At 37.8% G+C, this 18,949-nt stretch overlaps 1 protein-coding gene across 3 annotated transcripts in view; it reads right to left on the bottom strand.

Moving 5' to 3' along the window:
• Nucleotides 1-18,949, bottom strand: part of USP25 (ubiquitin specific peptidase 25) — a 90,105-nt gene that overhangs the window by 60,100 nt on the left and 11,056 nt on the right. For all 3 annotated transcript variants that reach the window (XM_052666874.1, XM_052666863.1, XM_052666883.1), the window contains exons 2-4: nt 10,909-10,986; nt 9,749-9,893; nt 1,073-1,196 (exon numbers count right to left, since the gene is read on the bottom strand). In XM_052666874.1, the coding sequence (XP_052522834.1) occupies nt 1,073-1,196; nt 9,749-9,893; nt 10,909-10,986 (347 nt within the window). The remainder of the gene's footprint in view (nt 1-1,072; nt 1,197-9,748; nt 9,894-10,908; nt 10,987-18,949) is intronic.

The following is an 18,949-nucleotide window of genomic DNA, read 5'->3' as shown; positions in this document are numbered from 1 at the left end:
CTTTTTGTCACAAATATCAGGGCACACTTTGTTGGAATGCTTATTCTCAAAATTAGCGCATTATTTTTTCAAAAAGGAAAATGAAAATGACTCTGAATAACTCTATCCATTTAAGTCCAATCTGAGAATATGGCTAACCATTTTGTCTGCCTAACACAGTCTACTGAGGAAAAGAATTACTGTGGTAAATTTGCCCCATATAATTTATTTATTTATTTATTTATTTAATATATAAACAAGCAAGCAGTACTTAATCTTCCAACCCTAGGATCAAATCATTGCCATTTTTCCAGAGAACAAGGCCATGAAAAAAAAAAAAAAACCCTTTCACACACAACCTTACACTCGGGTCTTAGTCCAAGTATCAAATATTTCATAATTATATCTCTATTTATATATAAATACACACTATACAAAGACATTGCAAAATTTACTCAAGGTTAACTTGCGGACTCTCATCGTTCCAAAGCTGCAAAAGTTAAGTTCATAAAACTTTAAAACAAGACATTAACTTCACATAAATCTAATAAATCCCACTTGTTAAAGAAGTTAGTATCATACTACATTGGCTAAAAATATAGCAGCTGTTCTTAGTGTACTCAAGCCATAGCATTACACCCCCCACTCCCAAAACCACAGCCATACCAGAGGTAAGAAAACGTTACTATAAAATGAGCAGTGTAACAAAACAGGGTAGAGTATTTATTAGCTTTTTAGAAATGTTTTTATTTTGTCTGTTTTTCATTGCTTGTTACCTGATATAAAAGAGAAACTTTTTAAGTCCTACTTAAATATGACCACATACCCTCAATCTCCATTCACTTCCTCAAAATTTAAACAAATACATCAACATGATAAACATACTATTAACTCCTAGCCCACACATAATAGACTATTTTCCAGTTTAGAACATAAAATATATTAAAGCAACATCCTGAAGCCAGGCATATAAGTAGCACAAGTGAAAACAAACAAGTTATTCTTTGTTAAATTAAAAAGAAATAAAAAAGCAACACAGGCCAATCTCCAACTCTTTAATTTAATTTCTGCTTTACATAAGTTGTTTGTTTACCTGCTAATGGCTTGTTCCTCATCTGTTATTCCAGTCTCCCTGAATGCCCTGTTTGATTCCTCCAAACTCAAGGCAATTGCCCTCTGAAGATCATCTTTATCATCTCCAGTGAGATCAATCACATCTGAAAAGCAAAACTATCTTTCTCAAAATTAAACGTGAAACAGAATGAAAGGCAAGTCTTACTGTAGAGGAGACAGAACCCCCAAGGACTGCTGAGCTATATTTGAGTCCACCCCTCCTGTGGTCTGCTCTCTTCCAACAACTAACCATGCCAATCACCTCAAAACCAAAGAAAACCTTAGGAGTTTGCTCTTAGGAGGACATGACAGTCAACAGTCATTCTTCCTCCTAATGACTTTAAATTTATCTCACTGTTTTGTGAAACTTAAATACCTGTTGTTTCTGAAAGCCCTTTCAAAGAAATGCACTTAAGTGTACTACTTCAGCTACCATGATCAGTTTCTTCCAGGTCACATATGGTGAAAACCACCTTCTCTTTAAAAACGATACCTGAGCTGTTTCCTTCTCAAAAAGGAATGTGTGTCTAGCTTCCCCAAAACACAGGAAGAAGCCCAAATTCTACAAGTGTTTCCATACATGGGGACTTCTACACAGTTTCACTGCATGTGGAAGAGTTCCTTTCTTAACAAAACTCCTGTCCATTCTGCCCATGTATTCATTTTCTAAATTTATTTAAATCTAATTTCTTTCTGTCAGAAGTATCCTTCTCAATGGAGAAAATTAAGAGAGTAAACAGAGAAATCAAAGAAAGGATCTATACTTGAACAAGTGCAGAATGCCCGATGGGTTACTAACCAGGGAATAAACTGAAAACAACCCTATTCTTACCTCCTCTCCAGTTCAGATTAACTAAAGAATCAGATCCTTACTCCTTCTGCACATTTCCTGGATGTGGTAAAAGCTTGTTTTCCCCTCTGGAATAAAAACGAGCGTTACTGCCCAGATTACAGCTCTAAACCAGGCACTCCCCAACTGGGCATTTCTCAGCACAGTCAGGGCCAAGAGGATTGCCTGTCAGCTGTAGGAGGCCTTCAGAAAAAAAACCAAAGTCATTAGTTACCCTGATTTCAAGGGCCAAAAACTGCTCTTTGCAAGTCAACCAGACAGAAAGAGAGGGGAAAATGAAAGTGACTTTCAGGTGTGGTGGCAGACAGAGGTACACAGGGAGTTGGCACCCTACTGTTATCTTCCCTACTTAAAGGCCAAAGTTTATCTAAATAGCCACAAAAGAGATTGCTCTCTAGCCTTGGGTTTCTGTGTTAAAAGTTGAAAGACTACATGAGGAAGAGAAACCTATTCAAAGTTGATGGCTAGTCATGAAGAGATCAATCAATTCCCAAAGACCTTCTCTGTTTAGAATATTTTTTTTTTCCTGGATGGATCAGCCTGCTGAATAGACAGCTTGTACTGTTTCCCCAGGCTTAATTTTCTCTGACGTTTCTCACACTGAACTCATGACACAAAAATTGTAATTACGCGTTAACAGAAAAACGGGATGGCTTGTCCTCACTGAAAGCTGCAACTGAAGAGAAGTTGGAAAATCAACTTTTCTGTTAACAGCAGCATCTTTAAAACTAGTTTCAACTTAGGCCTTTCTTCCCCCAAACAATGATGACTGAATACCAGTTTCATTTAGGGAGCTTTCAGAGAAAGCCCTCTTACCTGCAAGTTAAACCATGAACCTGTCATAATCTGAAAGTATGAAAAAACACTAAGACCACAGTTTATAATTTCATTCTTATGCTTAAACAGTCAGCTCAAATACATTCTGGCATGTTAAAAGGATACTGTAACTCAGATGTCTGAACTTCTCCTTCTTAAACACTACAGGAATCATCAAGAGAAGTCAGACCCACAGGAGTTTTGATATGTGAGCTGTCATGGTGAGAACAAAGCAATCCAGACTAAAATAGTACCTCAACCTGGGTCACATACAAGCATTCTTACGTTCTACAACCTATGAGCAGAAGCAAGTATAGCAAGGACAAGAGCAATTATAGTGTCCTGTGATTACACGTGCTACCTATTACGCTCTAAAATGCATTGCTTACATTCTACACATTCACAGGTAGTTCCACATGAACTGGAGAATTCCACTGGAGAATACCTGTTTTTCTAAGAGTTACAATAGTGGTTACAACTGAACATGAAATAAGCCACACATGCTGCGTGGTGAAGCAGGGCTTATGAAGAAGAAGAATCCATTAGCTAATCTTTTCTAAAATAAGAGTGATGAAACTTTTATACAACAATAAAGAAGATGGACAGTATTTTCCATAACACATAACACTCATAACACAGCTGAATATTTTGCAAAAGCTCCCACTGTTATAAAGATCAACACAGGAAAACCTAGCAAGGTCAAAATCAACTCCAGCTTCCATTACTTCTCCAATTTCTTTGCAACTCTCCAGCTCCTCACTCTTCTTTAACTTATACCACAATCTTATGTGTTAAAGACATTTTTGCATTCATATTAAAGTGATTATATCTTTTAAATATTAAGGCCCCAAATCCCTGACTTTCACTTTCTTTCAGAAATTTAATCAACAGTTTTCTTTGGCATGCAGGGATTGGAGGAGGATTCCCTCCAGAAATGTTAGTCTTGTGTACAAAGTGTTCATGATCTGCATTTTAAAAAAAGACAATATGGCAAAGATCTGCTGCCAGATACTACTGTGATCAGTGCAATTGTTGCACGTCATACAGAATTTCCCTACTGCTAAGACACAAAAATAAGCTCAGTGTCAGATGATCCTTGGTAGCCTATTGCATGTAAGCTCTTAGCTTGTAGCAAATGTAAAATTAATGGATATTTAGGCTAAAATATTTCAACTTGTGTGCTGTTCTTGGAGCACATTCAAGATCTTTTTCAACATCTCAGCTGACACAGTAACTCATTAAGCCACAACAGCTCAGGTATGACTTGAATCTTAAACTGTAAATAAGAGATCTCAACAGAAGCCATAATAGAAGGGAAACAATCTGCAACTAAACTCCTCTTTAAAAAAAATTATTAACTTTAAAAAAAATCAGTTTACATAATAGCATAGTTTGCAACCTTATCAGCAAGTTATAGACTATATGCATGTACTTGTAATACTTGAAATTCACACAGGCTTGTTGTTGCTGTTGATTTGTTTTAGCAACTTTATGTTTTGGGAACTCTTACAGAGAGATTTTATTTAGTGAAAACATGTCCAGTTTTCAGCAGTTAAACCAGTATAATCATTTTGTCTGAAGGACAGATTTTATGAAGGTATAAAGAAAAAGAACAAGAAAGCCAAATTCAGTCACTGAGCTTTCAAACTTGACTTTGTTTACCCCTCTCATTAGGCCAAATAACACCTCAGTTCTCAGCATCTTACATTCGTAAAGGTACTTCTTACTGTAAACCACCACCTTTGAAAATGCAAACATGTTCTTAATTAAGCCACGACTACAAAGCAAACAAAGAAAGTTTGCTTCTAAAAAAAAAAAAAGAACCTGTATGAAAGGAAAAACTGCACATCAAAACAGTTTAGCTTAGCATATTTATGGTGTTTATTCAAACCAAATTAGCATGTAGAATTAATAAGCAGTTCTATTAAGTGAGGTATTTTTGTTCCACAAAAGTGTTACATAATGATGTATACTTCTGGTCCATAAAGCCAGCTTGTAATTATATAAAGCAATGCTGAGTTCAACATTGAGATTTGTGACAAAAATACATATATAGTAAATGCACAGATACACATACACATATATCAATCTTTTTGATAAAACCCTGTCATTCTGCTTACTTGGGAAGTTTTTCCATAATTTAAATAAATGCTCCTTACTTGGTAATTGCCTAGGTCATTAAAATAATTACTGTCTTATCGGCTTATTACTTGCAGCAGGAGGAGGCTGAGAATAAAAACTTTGAATTTAAGTAGGCTGGGAAACTCAGTATGAGGGACAGGTTTGGAGTAGCAATTAAACACGAGGACAAGCAATAGACAACAACAGTGATGCAACTGCAAGCACAGGGAGAGAAAAATGAAAGGGCAGGCCTGATGGGTTCAAGAGGCAGGTGCCAAGTAAAAAATCCTGCAAGACTGCAATTTGAACTCACTAACGTTATAAAAAGAAAAAGAAAGAAATAGAGATTACTTACACTTCCAGAGCTAAGCAAGATACATTCTACAGTCTATGACACAACATTGGGCATCATGATAGACATGGGTTCCTAAGAGAAGACTAAAGAAATTTGTTTGTACAGGCCAATTTCTGTTAAAACTGGATGGGGCAAGAACACACAGCACCCTGGCACACGCTTAGCCAACCCAAACAGCTCTGACAAAAACTGTCTATCTACGAAATAACTAGCAAACATGAACCACTGCTGTCTCACAGCAATTTCTTCATCTCAGATGCTCCTTCCATCCTTACTGTCAGGATGATAGCACAGTGAACTGACGATTCTCACACCAGCAGAAATGGGAAGGAGAGATACAGCCACAGCGCAAAGGAACGAGTGAATCAGTAAAATGAAAAGAGAGCCTGAAAAGGCTCCTGACATTTTGAAGCAGGGTATCCTGCCACACCATGCTGGAGACATTACCAGGAACCTGAATAGGACATGACACAAATAATCCCTGAAATAGATGGAAGTGTCATGAAGACACAGTGATATCCAAGTTGGCTATGGTGACAGAATAAAACAGTGTAAAATTCTGCTCACAGAAACAGTAAAACACACAGCTACAGAATGGGGATTGACTAGGACTCACGTCAAGAAGAACTTAGGAGCTACAGCTGATTCACTTTCACCTTGCAATTCACATCATCACAGTATTGAAAATACAAAGTGTTGCACTGAGATATAACAGAATATTTATATAGACATTTAGATAAATTATTCCATTTTTTATAAGAACTCAGCTACAATCTTGGTTTTTGTTCTGAGCACAGCATTTTAAGAACAATTAGAGAGGATCTGTAAGAGAAGCAAAAAAAAAAAATGGCACTAGGTAAAGAACGTGGGCAATGGTTTGGAAAACTTGGGCTCTTCATCTTAATATAAGGAAAATCAGGACACCAAGATTTATCATCTTGAGCCATGAAACATTTGAGCTAAGACAAAAGTGATGAACTGTATCTGATCTCCACAGGAGATACCACAACGAGCAAAAGTGCTAAATCTGAAGAAAAAAAGAGGAATTCAGGTAAGATATTAGAAGTCAAAAAGGTCTGTGAAACACCAGAATGTGCTGCTCTGAACTTTTCAGAGTCTCTACAACACAAGAGCTATTAAAAAACAGGTTATATAAACATCAGCTGAGTGAATGATTTTCTGAAACCACCACAAGGAATGTGAAGATAAAAAAAAACAGGTCCCCAGAATCAATGAATTCTACAATTCTCTAGAATTGGTGTGTGTGGCATTTCACAATTGTACAATGTCCTTATAAAAAGGCTTCAAGTTTTTTGCCTTGGCTATAGAGCGGGTAATTCATTTTTTTTTCAACAAGGAATTCCTAAATTTTTGAAAGAAGAGTAGAAGAGAATTTGTCCTGACCTCGCTTTATGCAAAGACAATACTTACGCCTTCTTTTTATTCTGCTGCTTCCTTTAACCCTAGGTTCTGCAAGTTTCTCAAACAATGAGAAGGAAAATTGATATATGCTTGGCAATGCAATAGTTCTGATGTGCAGCCACAGATGAAATTTCTCTGAATTAATGCAAATAATTTCTAGAGATATCAATGAGGAGAAAATATTGGAAAGTACTACTTTACTACTTCTTTTGTTTTAAGTAGGGTGCCTAGGCTGTACACATTAAAGGAGAACATTAAAGTGATCGTAGATTAAAAGTTCTTCCCATGTATGCTGCAATTTAAGCACTTTCTGCTCTCTAACAGATTGCAGAGTAATACCTCTGCAAGGGGATCAGATGAAGCACGCATCACTTGACATGAAAAAGCTGCACTTGCAGGTGCTTGCACATACTGTTTTGAACAGGCAAAAAGGCAAGTATCCTGAATAACAATGACTGTGCAAGTCACTCTTGGATTTTAAAGAGACTAAATACTTATGCAAACTGTTTTCCGCACATTTCATAACTGCTGAAATGCTACATAAGCTAATAACAGTTTTCTTTATACCTCCTACCATACTGAATGCAACCTAAGTGCTCAGCTGAGCGACCACCATCAGTTTTTGAAAGAGCCAATGCAGCACAATCCAGGCTGATTGTTAAAATATGATTTCCTGTTATATACAGTTTTAACTAAGTAACCATTACAAAGAAACATCAGTCAAGCCCACTGAATACTTCATATGTGCTTTTTATGCAATGCATATGTTCAGAAATTTCCATTAGTGGCTGGAGGGTTTTTTTGTGGTTTAAAAAAAAAAAAAAAGAGCTCTGATATTTATCTGTTACTGCCTCAGTTTGAATGATCTAACTTGGTGGGACTGCAAACCTAGGTGACTCATAACTTCCTAAGTGCCAAATACATACGCGCAGTTAAGCAGTAAGGAATGATAAGAGTGAGTTATAATTATCCTCATGCAATTATACTTATGTGAGATAGTAAAAGGGAGTCAAATTTAAAAGGCAAGATACTGTCAGCAAGTCCACATAGTTTCTGAGATGTGGTAATAACATTCTTTTTAGAGGGGAGTGTCGATGGCTGAAGCCATCATTACTGAATATTTTCCCATTCATATCCAGCCTTCTGCTCTCATCTCTAATCCACAGTCTTTCACCATACTCCCTAACTTGGCACCACCAACCAATGTAGTGCCCTAAAATTTGTCCATCTTAAACATGCTACATTTTTGAAATTCATAATCAAAAATAACTGCAGGCAGTAAAACATAAGGAGAAAAATGCAAGTTTCTACAAGAAGCTTTCACTGGAACTGTTTTACAGATGGAGAGGAGCTATATAATCAGATTGGTTTAGACTTTGGCTCTGCTCTAGATGATCAGTTCTTGCTTCCAGGCCCCCCCAAAGTGAAGAAGAATTGGCCAAGATGCCTTGACTACTGGTCTGCAGTAATATTTAATAGTAGAGAATTCAGGTCTGCTTTCAGCCCTCTAGAAAACAGAATATCCTGAAATCCAGTTTGGAATCTGCAACTAAAGGCTAATTCTCATCAATCTGACCATCAATTGTGGTTAATGTTGACTCTGCAAGACCAACTTTTCCTTGTCTTATATACCCTACCACTTCATACCTTTAATAAGATTGAATAACACATCAAGTGATGCCAAAGCTAAACATTTTGATTAGCGGGATTAACATTAAATCTAATCAAATGCAGACTGCAAGAGATTCCAGTTTACTATTGCACTGCCACAGTACATCTTCATTACTGGAGACCACGTCAACAGTGCTAAGTCCATAGAAAACAGTCTCTGCTTACTCAACTGGTTTTCAGACATAACAAATTAAGCAGATATGGGATTTAATGTGTGTTTTCTTTTTAAAAGTGAGGGGATTTAATACAGAGATGCTACTAATAGCAACAATTGAAACAGTTTTCACAACTGAGATATTGAGAATAAACTCAACTCCGGTTTGCAAGAATAACATCTTAAAAAAGGAGTTTCTTCCAAGGTGTCAAGGACCGTAAGACAATTGTACCATGAGCAATGAGTTCCAAATAAACTTAAAAAAAAAAAAAACAATACTACAACCAGAGCCAACCCATTAATAGTGAAATAAAGGAAGAAAGTCCTGCTGTGCCTGAAGCTAAATATTCTGCTAATTTCATATAAGCTACATAGATGTACTACCCACATAATCAAAGGATTAATACATATTATATTGTATATAAAAATATTGTATGGCAAGGTTTAGAATTTTGGGAAGGAAATACAGCATCAAGAAACTTGGCTTTTACAATCCTTCTGCAAAAGTTCAAGCTTGCTTTTGTTATTTCCTATGCTTAGTTGCAGAACAAACTTAATATGCAGGACCACAACAACACAAAACCTCTCCTATCAGTAGTTTTCTCATCACCATTGTATAAAATGTACAGTTACTTCAAAATCCTTAGTTTTTCTCCAAGAAATTAACTATGTACCTACGTAAGCAAAGACACTGAATCTACAAAACTCAGAAAAACAGTTTTGCGGACCTTACATATCAATGATGTTAAACTGCTTAAAAAGAAACATTTTTAATATTAATTTCACATACTGAATACCTAGTCTTTCACTGCAAAATGCAAATCTAAATGCAAATCTAAACTTAAAATCTAAACTTACACTGGTCTCTTTAGCAAAATCACCCCTACTAGGGCAAAGCTACTCAAGCATATTAGGAAACACATCACAGCCTCTTCTAAACAATTTTTTTCTTTTAACTGTCAGACTACTTGCTTTTTGACTTTAATTATGTACTACATATCCCACAAATAAACCTTATAATAAGGGAAAAAAAAAAGAAAAAAAAAAAAGATTGAAAGCCCAGGTATCCACCCTCTGACTAACTTATCAGCTAAAAAAAAAAAAAAAAAGAAAAGAAAAAGAAAAAGGTAACCAAGATGTTGAAATAAGGAATGAAAATATACGTAACAGTCTCAGAGTTGTTAAGTAAGAATTATCAATCATCTCACAGGCAAGTTTTTAGCTTCCTTGCCTTTATACTAAACTTATGAAAAGAAAAAATACTTACTTGTATCTGCCTGGCTGCCCACACTGATATATCTGTCATTTCCAGGAAGTGCTGTCTGATAGTAGCTTGCCTCCTCTTGCTGGGGCACCTTGGCATTCTTTGCAGTGAGGAAAGCCACAGCCAACTCCAAATTACCATTGCTATCCTTTAACCACATATATTAAAAAAAAAAAAAGTGAGAATTTCTCCACTTTTGTTTGTTTGTTTGTTTCAGATCAATGAAATACCACATTTTCAGGTGAAATATTTGTTAAAAAGCAAATTTTCCATGCTTGCATGTTTTACATATTTCACTTTTTCTAACAAAAATAAATATAAAGCATTGTATGAAAACAAGGATATTGTAGCATAGGTCAACCCACCAACTTGCACAATGACCACATTCAGACTTGGACAGCAGTTAACCATACACTTCCAAAAATATACTATTTCATTTTTAAGTCCAGAAATACTAGATTCTGAAAGGCAGTTGTGTACATTATTTAAGCTGAATCAGAAGCAACAACTATACCCATATTTTAAATAAACTAAATGTAATTAACCATTTATAAATGGCTAAAAAGCTCTGCTTAGAAGAGGGAGTGGAAGTTTCTTGGTATCTACTTGGGGAAAGACAATACAGAAATCTGCCGTTCTTGCAACATCTTGTTATGTGATGGAATGTGTGATGATTGCAAAAGCACGGAAACAACGCCAAATTAGCAAAAGGTGACAAGTTCAGGAAGAGTTCTTTGTTCTGCACGCTAAGCAGGATCTGTCCGTGCTAGAAAAAATTATCTACACCTTGATAAGAAAACAAGATTTTAACTCATCAGGTGTCAAGCAGCTGTACTAGCATCAAAGTACTCAAAACACCTGAGCCAAAGGTTACCTTCTGGGCAAGTCATACCATTCCTGTCTTTTCATGTTTGATCACCAGATTAATTTTTTTTTATTATTTTTTTTAATCTCAGTACGAAAACAGATCAGGCCTGCTTCTGAAGTGAATTAGCCATCACTTTTTTTACTCCCCTAACATACATCTAAAAATAATTCAAATGGGATAAAAGAAAGGAAGGAAAGATAGAAGAAAGCATGCCATTTTCTGGCTTTCACCATCAGCTAATGACAAGTTTTAAGCATTCAGATACACGTAGGGAACTTCCCTACAACTATCTTACCTTCAGTGCCTGTTGTAGTACCTGGATGTCACTGATACCAGTGATCTCCCTCAGCTGATTCAAAAATGTCTGCTGATGCTAAAAACATAAACAGATAAAAGAATTAGGTAACAGTCAAATAACAACAGAACCACTGTTACTGATGGGCATGCTTCCTACAAACATCAGAAACATCTCTGCATAAGCTCTACGCACCACAAAGGGGGAGAGCCTTCACTTTAAGTTTGTACACCTTGGGCAATTAATTCTCATATTAAATGGTCTTTTTTGTTTTTTTTACAAAAAACAAAAAAAAAAAACAAAAAAAAACAAAAAAAAAAAAAAAAAAACCCCCAAAAAAAACAAGATAATTGAGCTTACACATGAGTAAAAGGAGCCCACACAAAACCCCAGTCAGCTTTCCTAAACAAATTCAAGTTTACTTTGGTCTTCAAGGGCAGTTTTCAAGGGAAAATAGTTTATTTTACTCCCATCAAAACTTCAACTCCTAATTACTCTCAACTCTGAGTTCCTTAACATTTGCAATTTCCAGCCATTCACACCTCAAGACTCGGAAAGTCTCTTTCCTGAACATATAAATGTTTTAGAAGAAATCTTATAAAAAGGATTTACTTTTTAGAGAAAGGCTAAAGCAAAACACTGGGAATCAGTCTTCACCACCTTCCCAGACTAGCTGAATCCAGCTCTCACAAACTGAAAATCAGTCAGATTCCATGGTAGAACTTCAAATAATTCTTGTAGTTAGAACAGAGGGAAAAGAGGTTGCAACTTAGATGTTCACGTCAAATGAGTTTTGATATAAATATAAATAAAAATTTGTTCCCAGCCCTGTTTACAGCCAACAGCTGACACTCTCTGCTCATGTTCAGATATCACATCACGGAAGCAAAAATAGGCACTTGGCTGGGATAGTCCTTGCACTTCTCTTAAATATTAAAAGCATCTTAGTCATTAAAACCATGAAATACAGAAGATTGACCACTATTCTAAACTATATGATTCCATTCTTCTTTTGGAAGATGAGAAAAAGAGAAGAGCTTGGTGGTACATGCAAGTCATTTTTCTTTTTTGTTGTTTGCCCACCACACACTGAATTCAAAACAATAATTTCATCTATAAAGAAGATTTTGTAAAATATGGGTTTGCTCGACAAAAGGCGTATTTCCTATTAGTGACAAATAAATGGCCTCACGTTGCTCTCCAAACTATTTTAAAAAAATAGCTATAATCGTCTTGCAACCACTTCTAAGACACTTTTCTTTACTCTGAGTTCTTTGGAATCAAATATTCAAATAGCCTTATTCTCTCCTTATCACAGCTTTGTATAGAGGAGGAAATTAAGTACTGCATGAATGCTGAACTCCCCAGTGTGAAATTAACCTGGCAGGCACCACTTCATGCCCTAATAAGTTGAAATAGAAGGCGTATAGTTCAGGATGTTTATGAATTACATACACAATCCTCCCTTCATTTATGATCCTAAGGGACGCTGCTAACAATCCAATTTGCTTTTCTTCTTTTCTTTTTAAAAGCCCTGCTATTGGCACAAGGGAAGCCAAGCAATGAGGCAAACAAACTCCCACTCTCTCCCCGTCCCCCGCCTCCTCATTTGTTTACTCCATGCATTTCACAGCACTGTACAAAGGCAAGACTTGTTTCCCTTATAAAGTCTGGTAAAAAGCAAAGGAAAAAAAAAAAAAATTAAAAAGAATATTTGGGAAAAGTATTACAACTGACAGGAGCAATTCAAGGGCAGCAAACAGCAGAAGGTTGCTTTCGTAGTAGTTACCAACAAGGTGGTTAATAGTTGTAATATAAAATACAACAGAAAGTTACAACAAATTCCTGTCTTCCACAATACATACAACACCTGGAAAAGCTGAGAAAGAAGACTGAAGGACAATTCAGTCATTCACAGAGAGTGGGAAAAGGCACAAGAGACAGTTTACTAACAAACAATCTCTTAGCAGCTCAAAATATTGGCTGTTAATTTACTAGCACAGCTGTGCCATTTAAACCTAGACATCTGCAGTTTATATCCAGATTCTAGGACTCTGGTGCAAAGCTGCATTTCGAGACCCCGTGCCCAAGGACATCGGCCATTCAGAAATCAGAACCAGGCCCAGAGATGCTCTTTCATCATCAAGATATTACTTAAATACCTAAATATATACAGACATATATAAAGACCAAAAGATTAGGCACTCCTCTCCAGAATTTCTGGCTGGTAGTTAAGTGAACTCTAAATGATGGAAATTAAAAGGAAAATTAACAGTTATCCTGGATGCCTTACAGGGAGCTAAACAGCACTCATATATGTCATTCTGCTCTTTTTCATTACAAATGACAGTGCAGACAATCAATATCTAGGAATAACAATCACACCCTTTCCTCATGCATCAGAGGACAAGTTTGCATTTTCTTTTTGCTTCTCCATTCACATAAGTTTAAGAAATGTAATCATATCTGTATTCAAAGATTCAATACTACATCTAATTGGTGAATCTGTAGTAGAATCTGCACCAAAGTCAACAGAGCCAGACACAGCTACTGGGGCTGAGATCCACATCAAGCCTTTCAGCTCCTAGTTGCCTATGTCCTCTCCTGTTTGCCATTGTTGCCCTTGGAGTTCCACAGGTTCCACAGTTGATCTATAGCTCAAATCCTGCAGTTTAGTTAATAAGAACCCTACATATGCCCACAGCATACATGTGCCACTGCACGTATTACATTGTACATACATAAATATACAATACATACATGCACACACACACACCAATAGCATTTGACTAAGCTCTAAGAAGGCTCCAGGACTTGCTCTATGCCACCAGATTCCACTGGCATTAGGCGCTGCAGAGTAACCCAAATCCTGGGTGGGGTGAAGGAGATGATGGCCAACAAAGGCCCACTGATGCCCCAATCCCCAGCTGCTCACAGTCCTGCAGCCCTCTCCTCCATCACGTCATGCAGCAGCCAGCTCCCCAGGGTTTTCATGCATGAGCTTTTCCCAGCCTTCCCCCTTCCTCTGCATCTCTGAGATACGTGCTACGTATCTCAGGGCTCTCAGCTCTTAGAAGATTTAAACTAACAGGAAATTCTTCCATTTTCCTGGAGAAATGCCAAATTTGTACATTAGGAATGCATGCCCTTATTTCCAGTTCTTTCCTTTTTCAGCCATCCCTCTCTTCTTGTCAGGAAACACCCAATTAAGATTATCTGGTTTATAACCCCACACAATAGCACATTCAGTAGCTGTGCCAGTGCTAGTGAAGCAGAAAAGGATGTGCACTATTATCTGCTTAGGAAGATACTATGCTGAAATTAGTTCCACAACAGTACTGTAAACTCTGACGATTTCTCAATGCTTGTTTGGATAAAGTAAATCTCAAAAACCAACTAATTCTGAATTACACTGCAAATGAATCTGCAAATGAATTTTAAAAATAGCCAATTTTTGAGCTGTTTATTTTCTCATCTCCGCAACTTCTAAAGAAGTACATATAGGCTTTAGCTTTATTCATGGCAACACTGAAATACTCATATTTGCAACACAAGCACTTTAAAACTTGAGACAATAAAGCATGCCATGCCAGTTTCCAACAGAAAGTAAAATGTTTTGTAATAAATGCGATGGTTCAACCATTACTAGCAGAAAATGGGGCCTACTGCCTCACTGCACAGGTCATTTGAAAAACAGAACACAATGAAAATGAACAACCTGCACCCATTTCTTCCCAAGGGATGTACACTTATACTAGGGACAGACACATGAAAAAGTAAAATGAAATAAAATTCTCAGACAAATGCTGAGAACTGCATCTTGACTCATTTCCTCCACACAAATCCTACTCACTTTTCTTTCAGAAGTAACACTGATCTGAAAAAGCTATTTGAAGGAAGAAAGCTTGCAAGACACTGTACGTTAACCATCCTCCAAATAAGCTATTGGCCAAGTTCAACACAGGCTAATAAAATGTAGTAGGCATTGACCTGTTCATTCTTACAGCACCTTCCTAAAGCACAGAGTAATTAGGTTCGTCTGCCTGCTATCCCTGCTACTAAATGGACTTCCTTCTTTTCAGTCATGAAAAGAGAAATCTCTGACATCGCATCCATTAAGAAAATGGGTAAAAATATCATTTTATTTTTATACACACACAAAATGCACCCCAGCTTTGGGCTTGGCAGAAAAAAAATCACCTGCAGAGAGAAAAGTGTGCACAGAGGCTGGAAGTCGTCAGCCTGTGACTGCTCTGCCAAGGCTGCCAATTACAGCAGCAGTTGCTGCAAAGCAGGCAGTGAGCTGCCTGAGCCTGGGCTGAAAGCAAACGTACTTCAAGGAAGCAGAAGGACACAACAGCAACTTTCAACCAACTGCAGCCTGGATCAAACAGGAGCTTAACAGGGGAAAATGCCTGAGTGCATTACTTCTGTACATTCAGTCCCCCATGAAGAGCAAGGCAGGATCCCATTTATCACAGTGTTATATACCTATATTCATCATAAGACTGCACTCAAGAATACTCACTGCATTTCCATAATTTCCACGAACTATCACAAAACTGCACTCCTTCAATTGAAAATGTGGAGTGACTTGGCAATGAATTTCAGGATTTGACTTGAAGGACTCTACACAACAGGGAGCACGCACCCACATAAATATTCACTATTCTGAGTCTCAGTGTCCCTGCTTATTGCAGAGGATGTTGGACGAGATGGCCCCCAGACATCCCTTACAACTCAGAGGATTCTATGATTCTACAATTCCATTTACTCTCTTCTAAATACAACGTTCACATTCATTTCTTTATTTAAACCTTTTAAATAAGATTTTAAAGGGACACTTGAGAGGTTTGGTTTGCACATTTTTACTGACATTAAATGTAAAGCAAACTCAGCCCAGATAGTTATACACATTTACAAAATAGCAAAGTTAAACTTGAGTCAAATTATCACCTAGGTGGCAACCATCCTTGCAACAAGCAGAAAACCCTGTCAGCTCACAGCTGGTGACTTCTCAGGCTATTCCGTCTCTAAGCAGGCCAAGTGGTTTCACATCCTCACATTCAAATGGACAGAACAGGAAAGGAAGGAACCCCCAAAATTTGGTTTCTCGTACAGCAGCTGAGAGAGAAAAGAAGGAGGAAGTATCTCCTTTCTATATGGTCTTTTCAGGAAAATGGTTAGGTGGCTAAGAATTGGAGTAAGAACTACTAAGTATATACATACTGTAACACAGCGCACAGAAAGCAACACATAGCTTTAAACATGGTCAGAGGATTTTCTATCATTTCTTATCACACTACAGAAGCACTGAAACTCAGCTGTATATTCCAGCTCCATTGCCCTACAGTTTTACTACTTGGATTCTTTCCAACCCAACCCATTCTGTGATTCTATGATCATAATTTCGGCTCAGCACAACAGAATTTCCCAGCGAAACAGCGTCAAGCTAGTGTTTTACTGCTTGTCCTTCTGCTGTTATCATACTAATATCAACTCTAACAGTCTCTCTATTCCCCTCCAAATCTGTTGGGTTACTAGAGCTATTGGTGGCGGGTCTTTCAAAGCACAAACACGTATTATCAGCAAACTATGTAAAATTTAAAGGGAACCCAACTGCTGTGCAAATGCCCATCCTGATAGAACGCTCAAGTTTCAGTTCATGCCCTCATCACACATCCATATGCTTGGACCCAGCATCAAGTACATACTGCCAACAGTATATGCAAGTTGCAGCAAATTAAAACCAATGGGCTCAATTACCAGTGACATTATACACATGGAAAGAAAAAAAAAAAAAGCTAGAAGATGACAGGTTTAGAGCTAGCTCTTCAGGTATATATCACTATAAATTTCAATTATTATTATTACAATGACTCCTGGTCATTTTCTGTAGTAAAAGTGTTTTTTCTATTCTTTTTTCCTCTTCCATTCACACATATATATATATATATATATATATATATATACACACACACACACACCATCATGGCTAAATGTTAACTTTCATAGTACACAGCCATGCAACATCACTGAGATATAGACTCTCTCCTCACAGGAAAAACTACAGTCTAGAATATCATAATTTCACTGCATCAATTATCACAGACATCCTTTTGAATGTCTGAAAAAAAAATAAATCATGAAATTTGTCATTCTGAGATCTAAGACAACGCTGCACATTTTTAGCTTCCTGTTCCGAGACGTTTTTCTTTGCATCCCACTACAGTTTAACATCTCATGCCAAACACTGGTTATTTTAGTTCATGTTTGAGAGACTTTACAGCCCTATCATCACCCATTTATTATCCACCTGTCACCAAAAGGCAAAGACCTACCTTTCAAATCACAGCAGCAGGTCAGGGTTTTATTTAAATGATTTTTTTCCCCAGACAACCATCACAATTTCACACTCTGCTCTGCACAGTACAAAAGAGATCCCACTTAAAGAACACCAGATGAGTCCTTTGTTCTTACTCTGCCATTACAGTAATAACAACATCAACTGCTCTAGCAAAAACCAGACTAAGTATGGAAGCTTCAAGCCAGCAGGATCCCAGTCTGCAATACCTGCAAATAATAAGGTCTAGAGATACTCTCAGACAGCAAGCTGTTTCTGAAGTGGCAGATGCGCTTTCCAGGCTGCGGCCCCTGCTAGCACCAGTCCATGCATGTGTGGCCAGGTACCATCCTCTCCTCCCTGTCAGCCAGAGTTGCCCATTGTCTGAACCTCCAGTGAGGCTCCTGCCTCACTAGCAGAAAATTCTTCTTTTTTTAAATTCATCTCCTGCTGACTTTGTGAGAGCCAGAGCTGGTGCAAGGGAGAGGACAAGACCAAGGCTGCAACTACTTAGGCTGGATCAAACTGCTGTTGAACAGCAGTCTTGTAAAACTGAATTGCTTCTCCGCCTTCTTTTTAATCCCATTTTTAACTGAGAGAAACTGAGGGGAAAAAAATCTCTCGTAATCTTTGCTCTACTTCAGCACTACTGCAGGAACCTTACTCCAACAGAAGATGAATGTAAAATTAATACAGCAGCACAGCACTTGCAGTGATCTAATGCTCCTGATATAGCCATACAGTGCGCTACACACCAAGCAAATACTAAGCCCATTCCAGGACATACTGCAGCTGCATGCTGTCCAGTATTCCAGACCAGAATGCTCACTCTGACTGCAGCTGTTAATGACCAACATCAAAGAGTACACTGCACATAAGCTCCACGAGATCAGAAAGGATTTCACAGACTCAGCTGTCTTTCTAAATAGAACAGCACGAGAATCCTAAATAAAAGTTAAATTGCACTTCCTAAGATCAGTCTTTATAACAAACAGTCCATGGTACCTAATAGCAGAGAGACATTTAGGGAAAGCAATTTCACCTGACAACCTGATTTGAGAAGAAAGAAAAAAAAAAGAAAAAAAAAGACAAAGCCTTTCATTAATGGATTTTCTATTCAGTATGATTTAAAACAATAAAAAAGTTGCTAACCTGATTGCCTAAAGAAGAGGGCCCTGCATCCTCAGCACTCCTGCCCTCCTGGAGCTCAGGCAGAAGGGCAGCAGCTGGCCCTGCCCCACTGGCAGCACACAGAGGAGGCTGAACACAGACTCAAGATGCTCCTGGAACATGGATGTCCAGGCTGCAGCCTTGACTGGCCTCTTCCCACATTCATGACTTCTCAGCTGGGATGCTATCAGAGTCCATCAGAAAGGAGAGTTGCCATAACTCACAGCAATCAGTAAAATGATTTAATAGATTATCCTGTCCTTTTCAAAGATACCCTGAAAAAAAATGTACCTTGTTAGCTTGAGGGGAGGATGAGGAAATTCTGCAGTAGAGCAAGACTCCCAATAGCATCAAGTCACCCACAGCACCTAAGCTGCCATTGCAACAAGCTGCCCAGAGAAGCAGTGGTGCCCCATCCTTGGAGCCGCTCAAGGCCAGGTTGGATGGGACCCTGGACAGCTGAGCTGGTGGGGGCAGCCCTGCCCATGGCGGGGGTTGGGGCTGGCTAGGCTTTAAGTTCCCTTCCAA

This window comes from Tympanuchus pallidicinctus, unplaced genomic scaffold, assembly GCF_026119805.1.
Source record: "Tympanuchus pallidicinctus isolate F22 unplaced genomic scaffold, pur_lepc_1.0 scaffold10, whole genome shotgun sequence".
Lineage (NCBI taxonomy): Eukaryota > Metazoa > Chordata > Aves > Galliformes > Phasianidae > Tympanuchus > Tympanuchus pallidicinctus.
Note: the sequence above shows the minus strand (reverse complement) of the source record. Positions and strands in the feature narration are given on the sequence as shown.